The sequence below is a fragment of the Apaloderma vittatum genome, unplaced genomic scaffold (genome assembly GCF_000703405.1).
Source record: "Apaloderma vittatum isolate BGI_N311 unplaced genomic scaffold, ASM70340v1 scaffold520, whole genome shotgun sequence".
In the NCBI taxonomy this organism is placed as follows: domain Eukaryota; kingdom Metazoa; phylum Chordata; class Aves; order Trogoniformes; family Trogonidae; genus Apaloderma; species Apaloderma vittatum.
The window spans coordinates 109,207-124,289 of NW_009692692.1; the positions used below are offsets into that span (position 1 = coordinate 109,207).

The 15,083-nt window shown below is 40.1% G+C and overlaps 1 protein-coding gene across 5 annotated transcripts in view; it reads left to right on the plus strand.

Annotated features, from left to right (window-relative positions):
* Positions 1-12,461, plus strand: part of PPP1R12A (protein phosphatase 1, regulatory subunit 12A) — a 77,298-nt gene extending 64,837 nt beyond the window's left edge. For 2 of the 5 annotated variants that reach the window (XM_009878775.1, XM_009878849.1), the window contains 3 exons: positions 2,708-2,738; positions 3,795-3,845; positions 10,301-12,461. In XM_009878775.1, the coding sequence (XP_009877077.1) occupies positions 2,708-2,738; positions 3,795-3,826 (63 nt within the window). In that variant the 3' untranslated portion in view covers positions 3,827-3,845; positions 10,301-12,461. The remainder of the gene's footprint in view (positions 1-2,707; positions 2,739-3,794; positions 3,846-10,300) is intronic. The other 3 variants (XM_009878701.1, XM_009878995.1, XM_009878921.1) reach the window with 2 other exon arrangements.
* Positions 12,462-15,083: the final 2,622 nt, after the last annotated feature.

The following is a 15,083-nucleotide window of genomic DNA, read 5'->3' on the forward strand; positions in this document are numbered from 1 at the left end:
CAACTTGGGCACATGATAATTCCAGGCTGTAGTTTCGTGGTAGTTTAAAATCCACCCCTAGAAACATTTAGTTCCACAGTAATGTAAAACAAACTGTATTTGGTTTGTTGTGGTCCTGGCTTCCATCATGACCCTGGCCACACATTCCTTTCTGCTCCCCTGATCCTGGGGTGGCACGTTAGACACTTAATTGGGAAGAAAACTAAATGGACGTGGGCAGTAATAAGTGATGTGGTATATATCTACTTATTCCTGATAAACTTCACATTCACTAGGCTTTTACATTTCCTTTTCCAGTGTTTGAGGTTGAGAAAAGAATTTTTAGTTCTACAAACCTGTCCAGTGTATAAACACTTGGTAGATTTTAGCACATGGAGACATAGAAACGCTCTCGGGCACTTCTTGAAGTTCCATTATTTTTATCTTAAAAAACTCTCCAGGTAATTGCAGCAGCCTTCTACCACCTATTTCTCCTTGATTTTTTGGCATCCTGCTGTAAACAATGATTTCATCCATAGAAGAGTTTCATCAGCAGCTTTAATTGATTTCTTGCTTGCTGTCTTGGCCATACAAGTGGACGTTCAGTGATTTCACAGATTTAGCTACATCCATTACTGTAGAGATTCCATACTGCATAGCTAGACATTATTTCAGTTTTAAATTACTACTTTGCTTTTTCCCAAAATAGGCCATTGTTTTAAAACAGTTGGCTACATTGGAAATTCTTGCACTTTTTTTTTTTGTAAAGACATTTAATCCAACAGCAGAATGTCTTTCAGAAATGTTACTCTTACTAAATGTATTGGTATTAAAGTTACCAGGCAAAAAATTGTTAGTTATAATGCTGTATGGCTGAAATATGATGTACACAAGATTTAGGAGATGTTCCCTGTGTTTTGTAATTTTAAACTTCTTTTCAGACAATAATTTAAAGCAGGAATATATTCATGACTGTTTCCCTTGCCTTGCTGTTGTTAAAGTCTGTAGTGACTTTCATGTTGAATGTGGCTGAAGCAGGACTCTAAGCTGCTAGTCATCAGTAGCTGATCTCTAGAAATAAGCTTACCAAATTCAGAATTTAAGAATACATTTTAAGACACCTTACATAGAGAAAAGGAGACAGGAAAAGTAAAGTGGTGTGAATAAATTGAGGAAATAAAAGGCTGGCAGATAAAAGCCTGCAGGCATCTTTGAACTATGACATTTTCAAGCTGAAACATACCTTGTCAGTTAAGAAGATGGGAACGTTTATTAAACCTAAAATTGCTCAATAATAAAGTTGAGAAAATACTGGCTTTGAATTTTGTTTTTCAGCCTTCTGAAGTGGGTTTCCGTGATGTGATTTGGTGATGCTTTGTCAATATTGTTCATCTAAGAAATGTTCATCAGAAAGAGGCTATTTCCCTGGGATTGGGGCACAGACGGGATCACAGATGCAAGGTCCTAGCAATACACAGGCAAAAATAAGAGTTTCAGTAATGACCTGTCACTCTGAAAAATACACTAGGAGTCCTCTACAGAGTTTCACTTGGTGTGATAATGAAACTTCAACTGCCTCGTTGCAGTCTGGATTAGAATTCGGAATCGTATCTGAATATTTAACCAGTTTCTCCCAAATTTGGATCTCATCAGCTGGGAATTTGGGTTGTGGAGAGGTATATTTTTTGGTATTACTGCATATACACATATATGTAGGTACATGCATCTGGTTTTACCTCTTAATAATTTTAAATTCTGAGGTCAGTTTTACCTCTTAATAATTTTAAACTCTGAGGTCAGTTTTTCACCTTTGCATATCCCCATACCTCAGTCTCACTGCACCAAGCCTGTGGTACCTGGTTGCTTTGATAAATGCAAATGAGCCGCTGTATTTTGTAAGCCAAGAGAATAGCATGAGAGGTTTTTCTCATTTTGAGCATTACAAATATTTCTTGGCATACCTCATAGAGTTGTTGGAATACGTCATAACATTTTAGACCACATAAATTTCAGACCTTTTCTTTGAGTCCAGAGATTAACAAAATAGGACTGGCAAATCTTCCCAGTGAAACATCGGTGTGTTATTTTGTTGGCGTTCCTCAAACCAGTTCCTAAAAGAGTAAGCAGTTCACAAAGAAGAGAAGCACAGCTTCATCTGATTAGAACAGTACATGTTTACAAAAAGTCTTGACATCTAGGCCAGTCCATTAAAATGTTTCTTATTACAAAATGTGAAGTATACAAAACTAATGAAGTAAGGATTTTATTCAATTGGCTTTTATTGCTAGTAGTTGTTGTTGGATGAGCTCAACGTGCTAGCTGAGCATAGTTTCTAACCGTGACATTTTCAGATTTTTTTTATCATTCATCTCTTTGTAATCACGGGAATTGTCAAATACTGCTTTAATGTAAGAATACTGATAGTGTAGGTTATTCTACAAAGCTAGAAGGTAGCTGATGCAATTCTCAGTAGCCCGAGGTGTGGTGGGGATTTTATTAGTCGCTTGCTTATTGAAGTTAGCGCACTGGTACTTACTATGCCCATTACTGCCAGTTAGTATCATCATGGGAAAAGTCTTAACTCGAAGGAGTTAAGTACTTTTAAGTACTAACAACTGCAGTAATCTATTACTTTGTTAAACTTTTAAAGTTGATTGCTAAAATGGAAAAATGTTGGGGTGTAACTGCACTACGATTAAACTGAATTCCAATGATTTATATCTGAAAGGTGACCGGCAAGAGTCAGTATCTACTGGGCGGTATGATCTAACCAAAGTTTTACACACCTCAGTCAATGCTGCTTGCTGTTTGCATAACACCGTTGTATGCAGATGCATATGTCCACTTTGCAATAATCTTGCTTTTGCCTTTCACACTTTGGAAAAATCTGAATGTAGAGTACTGATAACTTCAGCTGCTTTTCAATGAGAAACACTGCATTGTCTGACACAGGAAAGCAAGCAATCAGGCTGCAAACCCTTGAAGTCTATTTGCGTTCGCTGTTCATCTGTCAGATGTCTGGAAAATTAGGCTTAAAAGAAATAATGGCATTTAGAAATGTGGTAGCGTGTCTGCACTGCAGACTGCAGCATAGTAGAGAAAACCCAACCCTAAGCTAACTTGCAATAAGCTAGCTTGCGTCAGTGTAATCAGAACAACCCGAAGTTCTCTACAAAGGCTAATTTCTCCTGCTTCTCAGGTAAAAAGAAAAAAGAGGAAAATGAAAGTATACTAGAAACGCAGAAAATACTCAGGAAACATTTACTTAAGAAGCAGGTGATCTGATGTAGCTAGATTTCTTTGCTACTCAGCTGAACTCCTTCAATGTAAATTTGGGTGTATCTACACTACGTTGCAGTTTATAGTGTGGGCAGATCCCACTGAGCTGAGACAGATGTTTCAGCTACGTTTGCTTGTCTATGAAAGCTTATGCTTTTGTGCTTGTTTCTTTTAATACTCTTCTTTGTTTCTGATCATTTTCTGCATTTCTTGTATATTAAGCTATTACAGAAGCCTGGCTCCTGAAAAAATAAATCAAAATAAGTGGTGCTTATAACCTGTCTAAATTTGTGTAAAGGAAGGGGCATATTTTGTCAGACTTGATGTAAATTTCTATACCCTTCCTCCTCAGGTATTAAAATTCCATATTGACAAAGGTTCTGTATATCACTGCCATCACAAGTTTCCTGTCCACACTGTGCTTTTGGTTGTATGATCTTTGAAATTTGAAGTATCTCACTGTTGCCACAGTATTTGCAAGCAGTAATCTTTTAAAAATTGTGTTGGTCAGCGTTAACACATGTCTTTTGATTTAGGAAAGAAGAGCTCTAGAAAGAAGGATATCTGAAATGGAAGAGGAACTGAAGGTAAGTAAACTATTATGTGTTGAACTATTAATAACAAAGCATATGACTATGTCAGTGCAACATGTAATCGCGCAGTATTACTGGTCTCTATAATTTCATTAGAAAATAAGGTAGAGCTGCATTTCAAAGTCACTCATGTCGTACAGCTTGTAGAGGAACTGTTGTGCCGGCACAAGCAGTCACACACGTGGTACTTCTAAGAAGGGGCTGAGACTTAGGCTTCTGTAACATACGAGTTAACAAGGAATGTTCAGAGATGGTTGGAGTGAAACATACCTAGATCTAATCAGAATGGAATTGCAATTTATGATTTTGATGGGATACTCTGTATTTTAACTTAACAATAATGGCAGCATATAGTTCTGTGGATATCTAAGCATTAAATGTTGCTTTGACCTTTGTCTTTAAATTATGTATTAGACAGCGTGTTACCAATATCAAAAGAAAACTTTTCATTTGTATAGAGTGAGTAATTAGCAGGTTTTCACTAACAAAAAGCAGTACATAGATTTCAGACATTTACAAATAAGTAACATTTACCACATGCACTGATATCCTTTTTTTTCAACTGTGTATAAACTGAATCCCAGAAGGAAAACAGTTTTTAAAGTTTGAGCGCAGTGCTGGCAACAAGGATCAACACCGAGGTCACGGGTTCGATTCCCGCTCGGTCCCCATGTGTTGCCTGGTCTAGTCGAGAGGTGGCGTCCCTGCCCAAAACAGGGAGGTTGCACTAGGTGATCTCTAAGGTCCCTTCCAGCCTAGGCCATTCTATGATTCTAAATGCATCTCTGGCATATTATTGGACAAGGCCAACCAAACCAGACTGATAGAATTTAAGTATGACTAGAAAACTAGTGGAACGTATCAAAATAAAAAACAATTTTGCACTCCAAAATTTTAAAGCAGTACCAATGTTTTGACATTTGATACTTGTCACTGATTAATTAAAAGCTCCCTTTCAAGCTCTTTTTTGAGCTCCCTCTGGTGCTTGGAGACAGCATTAACTTCCGAATACTTTTTGTTAAAATAACACACACAAAGTTTTGTTGAAATAATTGAAGCCAGCAGGCAGGTGTGGGCAGAAGGCAACCACAATGCCTCAGCTCCCTTGGATTTGGACCAAGATTGTTTGCTATAAGGGAGGACACAATGTCTGCGGTTTCTTGAGGGGTCTTTAGAAGGGAAATGTGTAGAAAGCAAACTGTGGTGAGAGTAGGAAAATAATTGTGTCTAAGAGTGGAAGACAGGATGTGAGTTTCTATCATCAACCTGTAAATTCTGGTTAGGGAGGTTGGGCTCCCGAGAATAACATAATGCAAATATAAAGCCTTTTTTTCAAAAGCTTACTTTCAATAAGCAGTATGTGAAAGTTTTGAAATAAAGTTTAAATAATCTTTGTATCATTTGTTACACTGCTGTGTAAAAGTATATGTTAAATGTGTCGTGATTTACAGACATTGAATAGGAGATTCAGTTTGTGCAATTAGGATGTTAAGTAAAGAATTCCAGGAATGGCTCTCATTGTTAATGTATCCTGAACTGTTTTGGAAAGCTGTGACTAATCACTGCTGGTTCTTAGATTGCTTTTCAAGAATGTGCCACTTGTTTGATACTTTCCTTTCACAGCGACTTATCTACTTTAAACAGGACTGCCTCTTCGAAGTTTTCTTTCAGTTCTGCTCATCTCTCATTCTTTTAAACATAATAATTTTTTTTTTCGCTTTCACTCCTGTTTCTTTGATTCCCACAGAACCTGCAACAAATAAAGCAAATTCAATCTTTGAGACACATAAATGAGCGACTGGTGACTGAGAATAGGGCCTTGACCCGAGTGGTTGCCAAGCTGTCAGGGTCCTATAGGCAACTGCGCTCTGTGGACTTGTAATTTCTGCCTTCTCCTTTGTGTAGCCAGGCAGGTGTTGACGTTCAGTTTGTGCTCGGGTAGACTTTTACTATTAACACTTGCGTGTCAGACTGACTGCTGCTCGGTTATGGAAGTGTGGCTAAAGCATGGTGTCCCGGGTACCAGCTGCAGGCGTCGCAGACGTGTTGGTGTGGTGTGGGGTTGTCCTTACTAGCACTGAAGCTTCTCCTTGCTTACTTGAAGATGAATTGGCAGGGATCCAGGAGACCTTTGACATGTGAAAACCTTGGCAGCAGTTGAAAGGATTTGAGCTCCCACTAGGAGACACTGAAGTCAGTCCCTTGTTTTGGTGTTTGAGTAAATCCTCAAATGGACAGACGTGGGTCTAGTTTTCTAACCGCTGAAATTACGAATTGAGCTTTATTATTGCAATATAATTGAAGTGCACAGAATGGATACAAATCTGGTCTCAACTACAGAATGTTTGAGAATGGCCACAGTACTGCATATTCCTGAACAGTTGCATTAACTACTTCATTTCTTACATTTGTGTGTTTCAGTGTTTAGAGGGAACCAAAGTATTTTCTTCCAGAAATGTGCTGGAATTTCAGATCGATTGATATTTTCACATAATAACTTCCTGTGTGGTTCTGGCCAATCTTTATTTTTATCTAGACTGCTTAAAGTACCCTGTTGTAGCACTGAGTTAAGGTTATTCATTTTTATTGTTTTATATATATATATATATATAGACATTCCAGTCCTGGAACAGAATCCTGCAGTGTACAAACACAAGCACAAAAAAACCCTGCCTAGTGTGTCAGATCAGTTCATACTTACTAGGTCATCTGGTTCAGTCCCATTCTGTTAAAGGTATGAACTGTTTTGAGTTTCATCTTGGGGTGGGGGTGGAAAGCGCCAGTTTCTTCATAGTGTTATTGCAGGGACAGCTTCAGAAACCCACAAAAGGTGCAAAACCTCTATGAGGACCAAGTAGTGTTTCTTTTTACGCCAAATCTATACGCCTTTCTTCCTCCTTCTATGTAAGGACTGTGTAGGGTGTTGGTTTCAGTGAGCTTTTAAGAGATGTAGGTGAAGAAAAAAAATCCTTCTGCACAGTGACTCTTGCTAAACTGCTTCCCCTCGCCTATCCTCCTTCCCTCTTAGAAGCAAGGCAAGGAGTATACGTTCTGCTCAGAGCCCGATCTTGGGTTTTCCCCACTAAGAGGCATGAAAGAAAGAGGAGGTTTATCCTTTGGCTTTACATCTTCCTGGAGTTGGTCTGACAGTGGGAAGGGGATAGAAAGGTTGTGCCTGGTCCAGGCCCTGCATTCTTCAGCATTCCTTTGTGTTAAGCCTTGCTGAGCGAGTCACGTCAGCTCACTGACCGGGCTGAAAACAAATCCCTTTATTGGTTATATTACTTGATCCTTCCCCCCTCCCAGCGTTGGTGAATCACTCACCTAACAGGCAGAAGGCAGCAGGAGCGTACTGCTGCATGCCAAGGGAGAGCTTGTCCCTGCAGGGCAGCCTGTCTTACCTCTGCTACAGCTAACAATGTGGGTTTTCAACGCTGCTGAGCTGTACACAGCCACGCTGACTTTTTTTGCTAGCACTGGCATTCCTTTAACTATGGTAAGCCAGTTCAGGCTTTTAACCCCCAGAAAGCTATTCAGTGTTTCTTTTTGTAGGGGGAGTTTTCAGTGGCAGATTACTGTGGAGCTTGAGGGACCTGGCTAGTGAGAGAACAGCAGTGGGAACACAGCAGGGATTAATGACATTATGATACTAATTTAACCATAGCAGTGTGCCTGATTAACCTGAACAGGTACCTTAACAGTTCATGAGCGTTTTGTAATCTTAATTTACAAAGCTGTTTTGTTAAATCCTCCAGCAAACATTACTGTACAGACCTGACTTGGCCCCACACATGTCAGGTGATTATTGAATAACTATTTGCTCAACGAAGGCACTGCAAAGTTACTAGCTGGTCATATTATGCAGATAGCTAAAACAGTGCATTTGTAATCTTATTCAAGAATCTCATCACAGGAAGATACTTTGCTATTTTAGTGAGAAGCGTATTGGAATTCAAAGTATTAAGTGCTATATGTAACTGAAATATTACTGAATTTACTGCAAAGCTTTTTTTTCCTGCCTCTGCACATTAAAGGCATGTGGTTGCCACCTCACGAGAAATTTGAGTAGCGTAGGAATGCATTGCTCAGAGAAAATTGTATTAGTGTCTTTGGCTAGGTTTAAAGTATGTAGGGATTAGTATAGATGAGAAGTGTAAGTATTCCAGGTTACTTGAGCTTATCCTTCCTAATCGATCTGCTATTACTCGTAACTGCTTTTGTCTCCTACCAGTCTTCCTCTATCTTTATCAGACTCACAACAAAAGAGAAAATATTTTCTCAACACCTATTCTACCTATGAGTTTAATCAGGATTAAAATCTATGTGTGGGGATTTGCAGGCATATAATGGTATGGATTGTGTTAAAGCTCTACATTCAAACAGCGGCGTTTTTGTTAAAATAGTTCACCAGAAAATACACTGGTGTGTGGGTCTGTAATGGAGCATTACAGGCTGCAGCGCCCTAGTCAGTGAGTTTAAAGAGGTCTGTGATGTTCCTGGGGTTATTTTGAGGTTTCACTGGAAGGTGTCCACCACACCGCTTGTTGAGATAGGCAGTTAACACGAACCACATCAGAGCACCTCGCTTCCTTGTGCGTGGCTAGAGGAAGGCTGTTGTGGTTCCACCCAGGATCTTCGATAGCGGAACAAAAAGGAGGAAGGAAAGTTGTTAGTTGCGTTGCCTGAACAAGCGGCTGTTTCATTGTTTGAAAATACACGTCACAGGACAAGCCGGGGTTTATCCTCTAGTACAGGTGCAGGAACAAGCGCGCAGTACAGGTGCCTGCTATGGGGATGTCACCCCTACTGCGTGTGTCTTGGGCAACAGTAGTTGGTTTTTTTACATCTTAGAAAACATAACACAGATAATACTGGAAATTTGCCAAATGATTACTTGGGTCGCCCCATTTCAAACACCTTGACGTGGTTTTTGAAGGTAATGAGCATTTTACAGAGCTTTCTGGTCAGAGCACAGCTCTCACTTGCCTATAATGGAAGCCTTTCCTCTGACTCTGAAGAGCTCAGTTTAAGTGGCTTGCCTTAAGCTCAGCCGTGAAGCAGAGCTGGAGTCCAGGTTGGCAGAATGAATTTTGCTTCCTCTGACTTCTTGTGGAGACCTTTTTTCCTCCTGTGACCTCCTGTCACCTTTCTTTCACATACTCAGGCATTGGCAGGTAAACTAGAGATTCTATAACCTCAGGCATCTTCAGCGCACCATCGTGTTTCACACTGTGAGAGGCTTTGCTGTTTGGGGAACTGAGCGTGCTCAGGAATCCATTAGAGAGCGGTGTAAATGACGCCTCCAGCACAATGTGTGGTTAATTAACTCTGCATTTTTAAACTTCTCACTTCTTTCTGTTCTGTAATAATGTGAATATAATAGGCTTGAAAATATATTTGTTTGCATTTTATCCAAGAAAATAAAAGCTAGCGGCAGAGAAATGTCATCGTGAGAAATTACGTAGCAGTGGTTACATAGGTCAACAGCTGGACTTAGACCTCTTGCCTGCACTTGCTGCACCTGAGGTTACTGAATAACCACTGTGCAGGAATAGGCTGTTACCTCCTATGTAAACTTGCTGCTAGAAACCGTACATGTAATTTATCCATGAGTAGTATAGGTGCTTTGTTATCAGTGTGTGAATGTAGATACGGAGAACTGCTGAGATTACTTCTGGTTTCTCCGACAACTTAAATTCTCCCAGTACCAACCTCTGTGCACTGACTTGTCCTCCTTTCTTGTCTGATCCTGCCCAACTCTCACCTCACCTGGCTTCTGCCTCCCAGCTTTCGTGCTTGCGTGTCGCCCGTCTCCTGCGGCAACCTTAACTTGCCATCTCCTAACTCCTCGTCTGCCTGAGCGTGCAGCCTGGTGTTGCGGTGATCTCTTCTTTGAACGAGCTGATGTGTGTGAAAACTGTGCTGCTCGGGGATACGATCGCCAGTGATAGGATGTGTGCTGCGGCAGGAGTTTGGAGGCGGCTGAGCTATGAGCTAACGAGCTGAGTCACACTCTATCTGATCGGGATGAAATCATCCAAGAGCACAGTGGCAGATGTGCTAAGCCACAGCATGTTCTTCTGAAACTGCGCGAGCGCAGTATAGACAAGCCTCTTGAAATTGTTCGCAATTAACGTTTCTCTGTTTTGCACTGAAATTTGAAGCATTTAATTACTTTTCCTCGCGCTACTACAAATGCTTTTGTCAGAGGCTTGTAATCTGCACCGCCTGAGTTTTAGTGCATCTAGTGCAAGCAAACGAAAACTCTAATCCATAACTCCTAACTGTATCATGCTAAAAGGTGAGACTTTTCTGAACTGCTGATATGATGGGGGAGGACTGCCAAGGTGCTTTAGCTGAAGAAAGATTTTTATCCCAGTGCTTGTCTAGTCTTGCTGCTTTTACTTGTGGTATAACGGCAAATAACCGTCATGTTTCATTTTTCGTAGATGCTACCAGACCTGAAGGCAGACAACCAGAGGCTAAAAGATGAAAATGGGGCCTTGATCAGAGTTATAAGCAAACTTTCCAAATAAAGGGTTTACTGCAGCAGCAAATAACGGTATTGCACATCACTAGTAACTCCAGTGGACCATAGTATGGCAGTCACTGGAAGTGTGGGAAGATCCCTTGGAGACTGTCATTTACAGATATCCTGCCAAACGCCCTCTTACCTGTGTGGTTTTTTGTATCAAGATCATTGTTTCTGTTAAAATGCAGCTGCTGAGAAGAAAAAATGACTGAGAAATCTTGTTTACAGCTACAGCATAATAAGGAAAGTGTTCAAGGCCAGATACGCCTCAGATATTTAACCAGTAAGCCTTAGTTGTACATAAACACTTTTACATCAACAAAAGCTTTCAGCTCTCACAGAAGACAGTTACTCAATAATGTTTTTGTTGTGCCACAATTCCCAGTTTTTTCTATACTCAATTTTTCTTTAAATCTTAAGTTTGGATTATTTTTTTCCCCTTCTAATTATTCATGTACCAGATTTTTTTTGTACAGTGTTTTCACAGCTTTACCATTTGCAGAGACCACACACCCTTTTAAATTACATATTTGTGTAGCTACCTAGAGTTGTATTGTCCAGCCACCTGGAACAGAGATGTTTGGTGGAACATTTGCTTTCACTGTTTGTGCAATATGCATTTATTTCCTATACAAAATGCTTTAAGAGTCAGTTGAAACTAGAAATATTTTATGAGTCCTGTTTTCTGCCTCTATTGGTCACTTTAAAAAGGAAAAGAAAAGAAAAAAAAAAAGTTTGTAGTGAAAGATGTTAGATCCTGTAATCGTCACATTCATTTGAGCAGGTACTGAGTGATGCTGTATATATAAATGTGTACTGGTTTGATTTTTCAGACCACCACGTGGCATGCTTGAATATACTTCCCTATTGCAAATGTCTGTTAATGCAAATTAGGCTACTCCAGAATAGTGTGTTTAACAAAGTTCATTAATTTTTATGGTATAAAGAATTTAGACATTGTACATTGTATGGAGCCCTATCTTTACAAAAGGTCTAAACTATATAAAATACTTCATTATCTTTTCTTCCCATTTTTTTTTTCATTTGATAGTGTTCACCATAATAAAAAAATTGCATAAATATAACTGCTTCACTACATTTCACATACCTGTATTTATCTGAGTGCTGTCCAAAACTGTTGTGCTAGCCAAAGTAATGTACTAAATCATTTGAAAAACATAACCCATTACACTCACATTAACGTTTATATGCACTGTTGTTGCCATGTGAGAAGGCATCCGATTTGATAACACCATCATGTCAGACCATTTTTTACATTTCAGTGGCCTTTAAAAACAAAAAAAGTACTTAAGTGGAGATCGCTTTTGTTAGAAATGGCTTTTATATTTTCAATAAACCATTCAAAAATACGACATCCTATTGGCACATAGTTTATTGCCTAAAACCACTGAACAGATCAGCCATTAAAACAAATTGTACATTGTAAAGCTTGTAGTAGCTATTGTATTATTGATTATATTGTATACTATATTAAATGTGAATTTGTACCCCTTCATTTAAAAAGGTCATTGTGTTCTACTGCCTACTTGGGGGGCGGGGGTTAGTTTTATGGGGGCGGGATATGTTTCAATGAGGAAGACGCAATGTCCTCTCTCTGTTGATTGGTTTTTTGAAGATGTAAGGTTATGCTCTTACTACCAAGCTCAGGATTCTTGATTTTAAAGGTACACAGATAGTTTGAGATATCTTATTGTAATTGAGCTGTATGAGAGGTGGGTCTGAACCGTAGGGACTTCCATTGTCTTACGCGAACATAAACAATTGAATGGCTGCAACGTACTGAGTTCTGTTACAAGACAGTAAGGCATATTCTGGATTATATTTGGTAAAGTTTGGGTGCCTGTGAATGATTAAATACATGTTTCTAATATTTTAGTGTTTTATATTTAGGTTATTTATTCTTTATATCTAAAAAATGAATGGCTACTGTGCTATATTGATTTTATTGGTAGTACTGAGCAGACCTTGTATCTGCATGAAACTAGTTGCAAAACCCACTATTTTGGAAAAAAAAAAAATTGTATTTTGACATATACAAATAAAATGAATACAAACTATTTTAAATGTGTGAAAGTTTTACTGAGAAGACATTGAAATTTATTATGAATTTAAACTGTGTTATAAGTTTGCTATTTAAATTCTTTGGTGGGCATTTTTCATTCATTGAGTTACTTGGATGCAAGGTTCAAGTACCTTTCAAAGATTGTAATCAAATTGTGATTATTTGCACATCATTGTACATGCACATCTGTAAATGCAACAGTAAAAATGCCATATTTATGCAATCTGTAACAACTTGGACAAATGTTTCTATATTTTACATAAACCTGTCTGTGTGCAGAATCTGAGAACCATTTTTTATGGGATATTAACCGAATCTCACAAAACAGTTCCTGAATTTGCGTCACTGTTTCACGTACTGATCGTGTTGCAGATCAGACACAACCCTAGAAAATCCAGCTGCCACAGAGAAAAAAAATGGGTAGTGGAGGACTATTTTATTATTTAGGAGAGAATTTGCATATGAGAAACATAATTATTGCTGGCTGCTGACTCTGGCAAGCTTCCTGAAGTGATTCATGGTATAAATGGTAATTCAAAACAGCAACTTAGATCTTCAGGGGACTTGTCACAGTGTGGAAAGGGATCTCTGTGTCCCGGAATAAATATCAAATACACATGGAGGTGTGGGAGTAGCTGGTACTGGAGGGCCGAGAAGCAAAGAGCACACCCAGAACCAGCCCCATCCCCAGAGGAACATGGGGAGGAGGAGTGACCACAGGCAGGAAAGCAGCCCAGAGCAAAGTGCAGGGAGGGCGGAAGTGCGTAAGGACTGCGTGACCTTAATGGCTCTGAACAGGAGCAGTTACCTAGAAGAAAAGACTCGGGAGCTGGAACTTCATTTTTTGCCCACCTCGTCTCCCTCATGGTGAACAATTCCCTCTGCACCTCCCTACTTCTGCTATTGCCTTGGCAGATTCCAAAAAGAACAGTTATGATTCACATTCTGTAGGCTAGTGCGTTTGTTTCCTCAGCACAAAGTACATGAGTCTTGGTATTCCCTCCTTAAGGAATACCTTCAGTGCTACACTTTGGGTTGTGTTCAGGTGAACATTTAGCCAGTGGGTGTTAATCTTACCTGCTCAATCTTCCTGCCCACTGTCTATTTTGTGGTTGTTTAAGAGCAAATGTATTGAGACAGAACAAGTGTCCTGTTGTTTCTCATTAGAAAAACTATTTACATGTCAACTTACAGAAGAGAAGTGTGGGTTTGGGTAGCTGCAGGTACCTGCTTTAGGAGCTGTGCATCAAGGAAGAAATTTTAATTATTTCCTTCACCTGTATCACACAGAAAAGAGCTCTGTACGAGATGGCTCCTACCCCTGCTAGGTGACTTAGCAGTGAGGTTTATAGTCAAGAGTGAGGCCACTACATAATCTCCAAAACATCGGTATGATGGTAGACGAGAAATCTACACAAAGAAAAGCAGGTGGTGAGGAAGAAATACGCCATGATGCAAGATGTGGAAAGGCAACACCATGTCAGAAAATGAACAGTTCACATGGAGAAAGACAGGGGACAGATCAGTGCAAAACTGGTCCAAAGTCAAGTCCAGGGCCCCGTCGCATCTCAACTGCTGAACAAAGCAAAATTGGCCAAAGTTAGCAACAGTACGAATTACGCCTTGCTGCTGGTTTGTAATGCTGCTCAGAGGAGATGCTAATTTCTTGTTAAATAAAGTTGTAGTGTTGAAGATAATGATTACACAGACTCATACTTGATCTGGATGATCATGGAAATGGCTTGACTCGAGCTGGTACGTTACAGCTCCTCCTCTTCTCAAGGCCTTGCCCACCTGTGTAGCACACCAGTTCCTCCAGTAAGGAACACGCATCTGTTCATTTCTTACCCTGTTGCTTCTGCTCTTGTGGTGGAAGCTTGAACAGAGGTGGCCAAATCTGCCACGCTGCAGTGGGGCACAGCCGTGGGTCCAGGGAGCTCCGGCTGGGCCTCCCCAGAGAGCGCGCGGGCCCTTGGGCTTTTGGCAGCCGTGGCCTCAGGCCTCTCCAGTGTGGGAGGTGCAGGCAGCCAGTTTTAATTACACCGAAAGTCACTTTTCCCCTTGTAGTGGTAGCTTCAGCTTCTCCACCTTGACACAATGCAGTGTGAGCATTAGCTAATTATGGCACTTTAATTGTGCAACTGAGAGGTTAGTATGTTTTACAGATGAAATTTCCAAGACTGTCACAACAAGACACAAATTCACTACATTATGTACAGCTTAGAAAAACTTAAGAGATTATTATGTGGAAATTATTTTTAAAGACGGGGAGAAACAATTGTAACTGCATTGTAGAGGCTTACTTTTGCACCTGCTTTAAATCTTAGAATGGTTTTGTTGCAGCTCTGCTGATCACCTCTGAAACTACAGGAGTTTTTCCCCAGGCAGCAATAGCCACTCTGTCTGTTGGGTGACAGAAAGGATTTGTGTAGGAGAAGGGGACCTGGGGGTTCTGGTGGACAGCAGTATGACCATGAGCCAGCAATGTGCCCTCGTGGCCAAGAAGGCCAATGGCATCCTGGGGTGTATTAAAAGGGGTCAAGAGAGGCTCTTCTCTCCCTCTACTCTGCCCCAGTGAGGCCGTATCTAGAATAGTGTCCAGTTCTGGGCCCCTCCG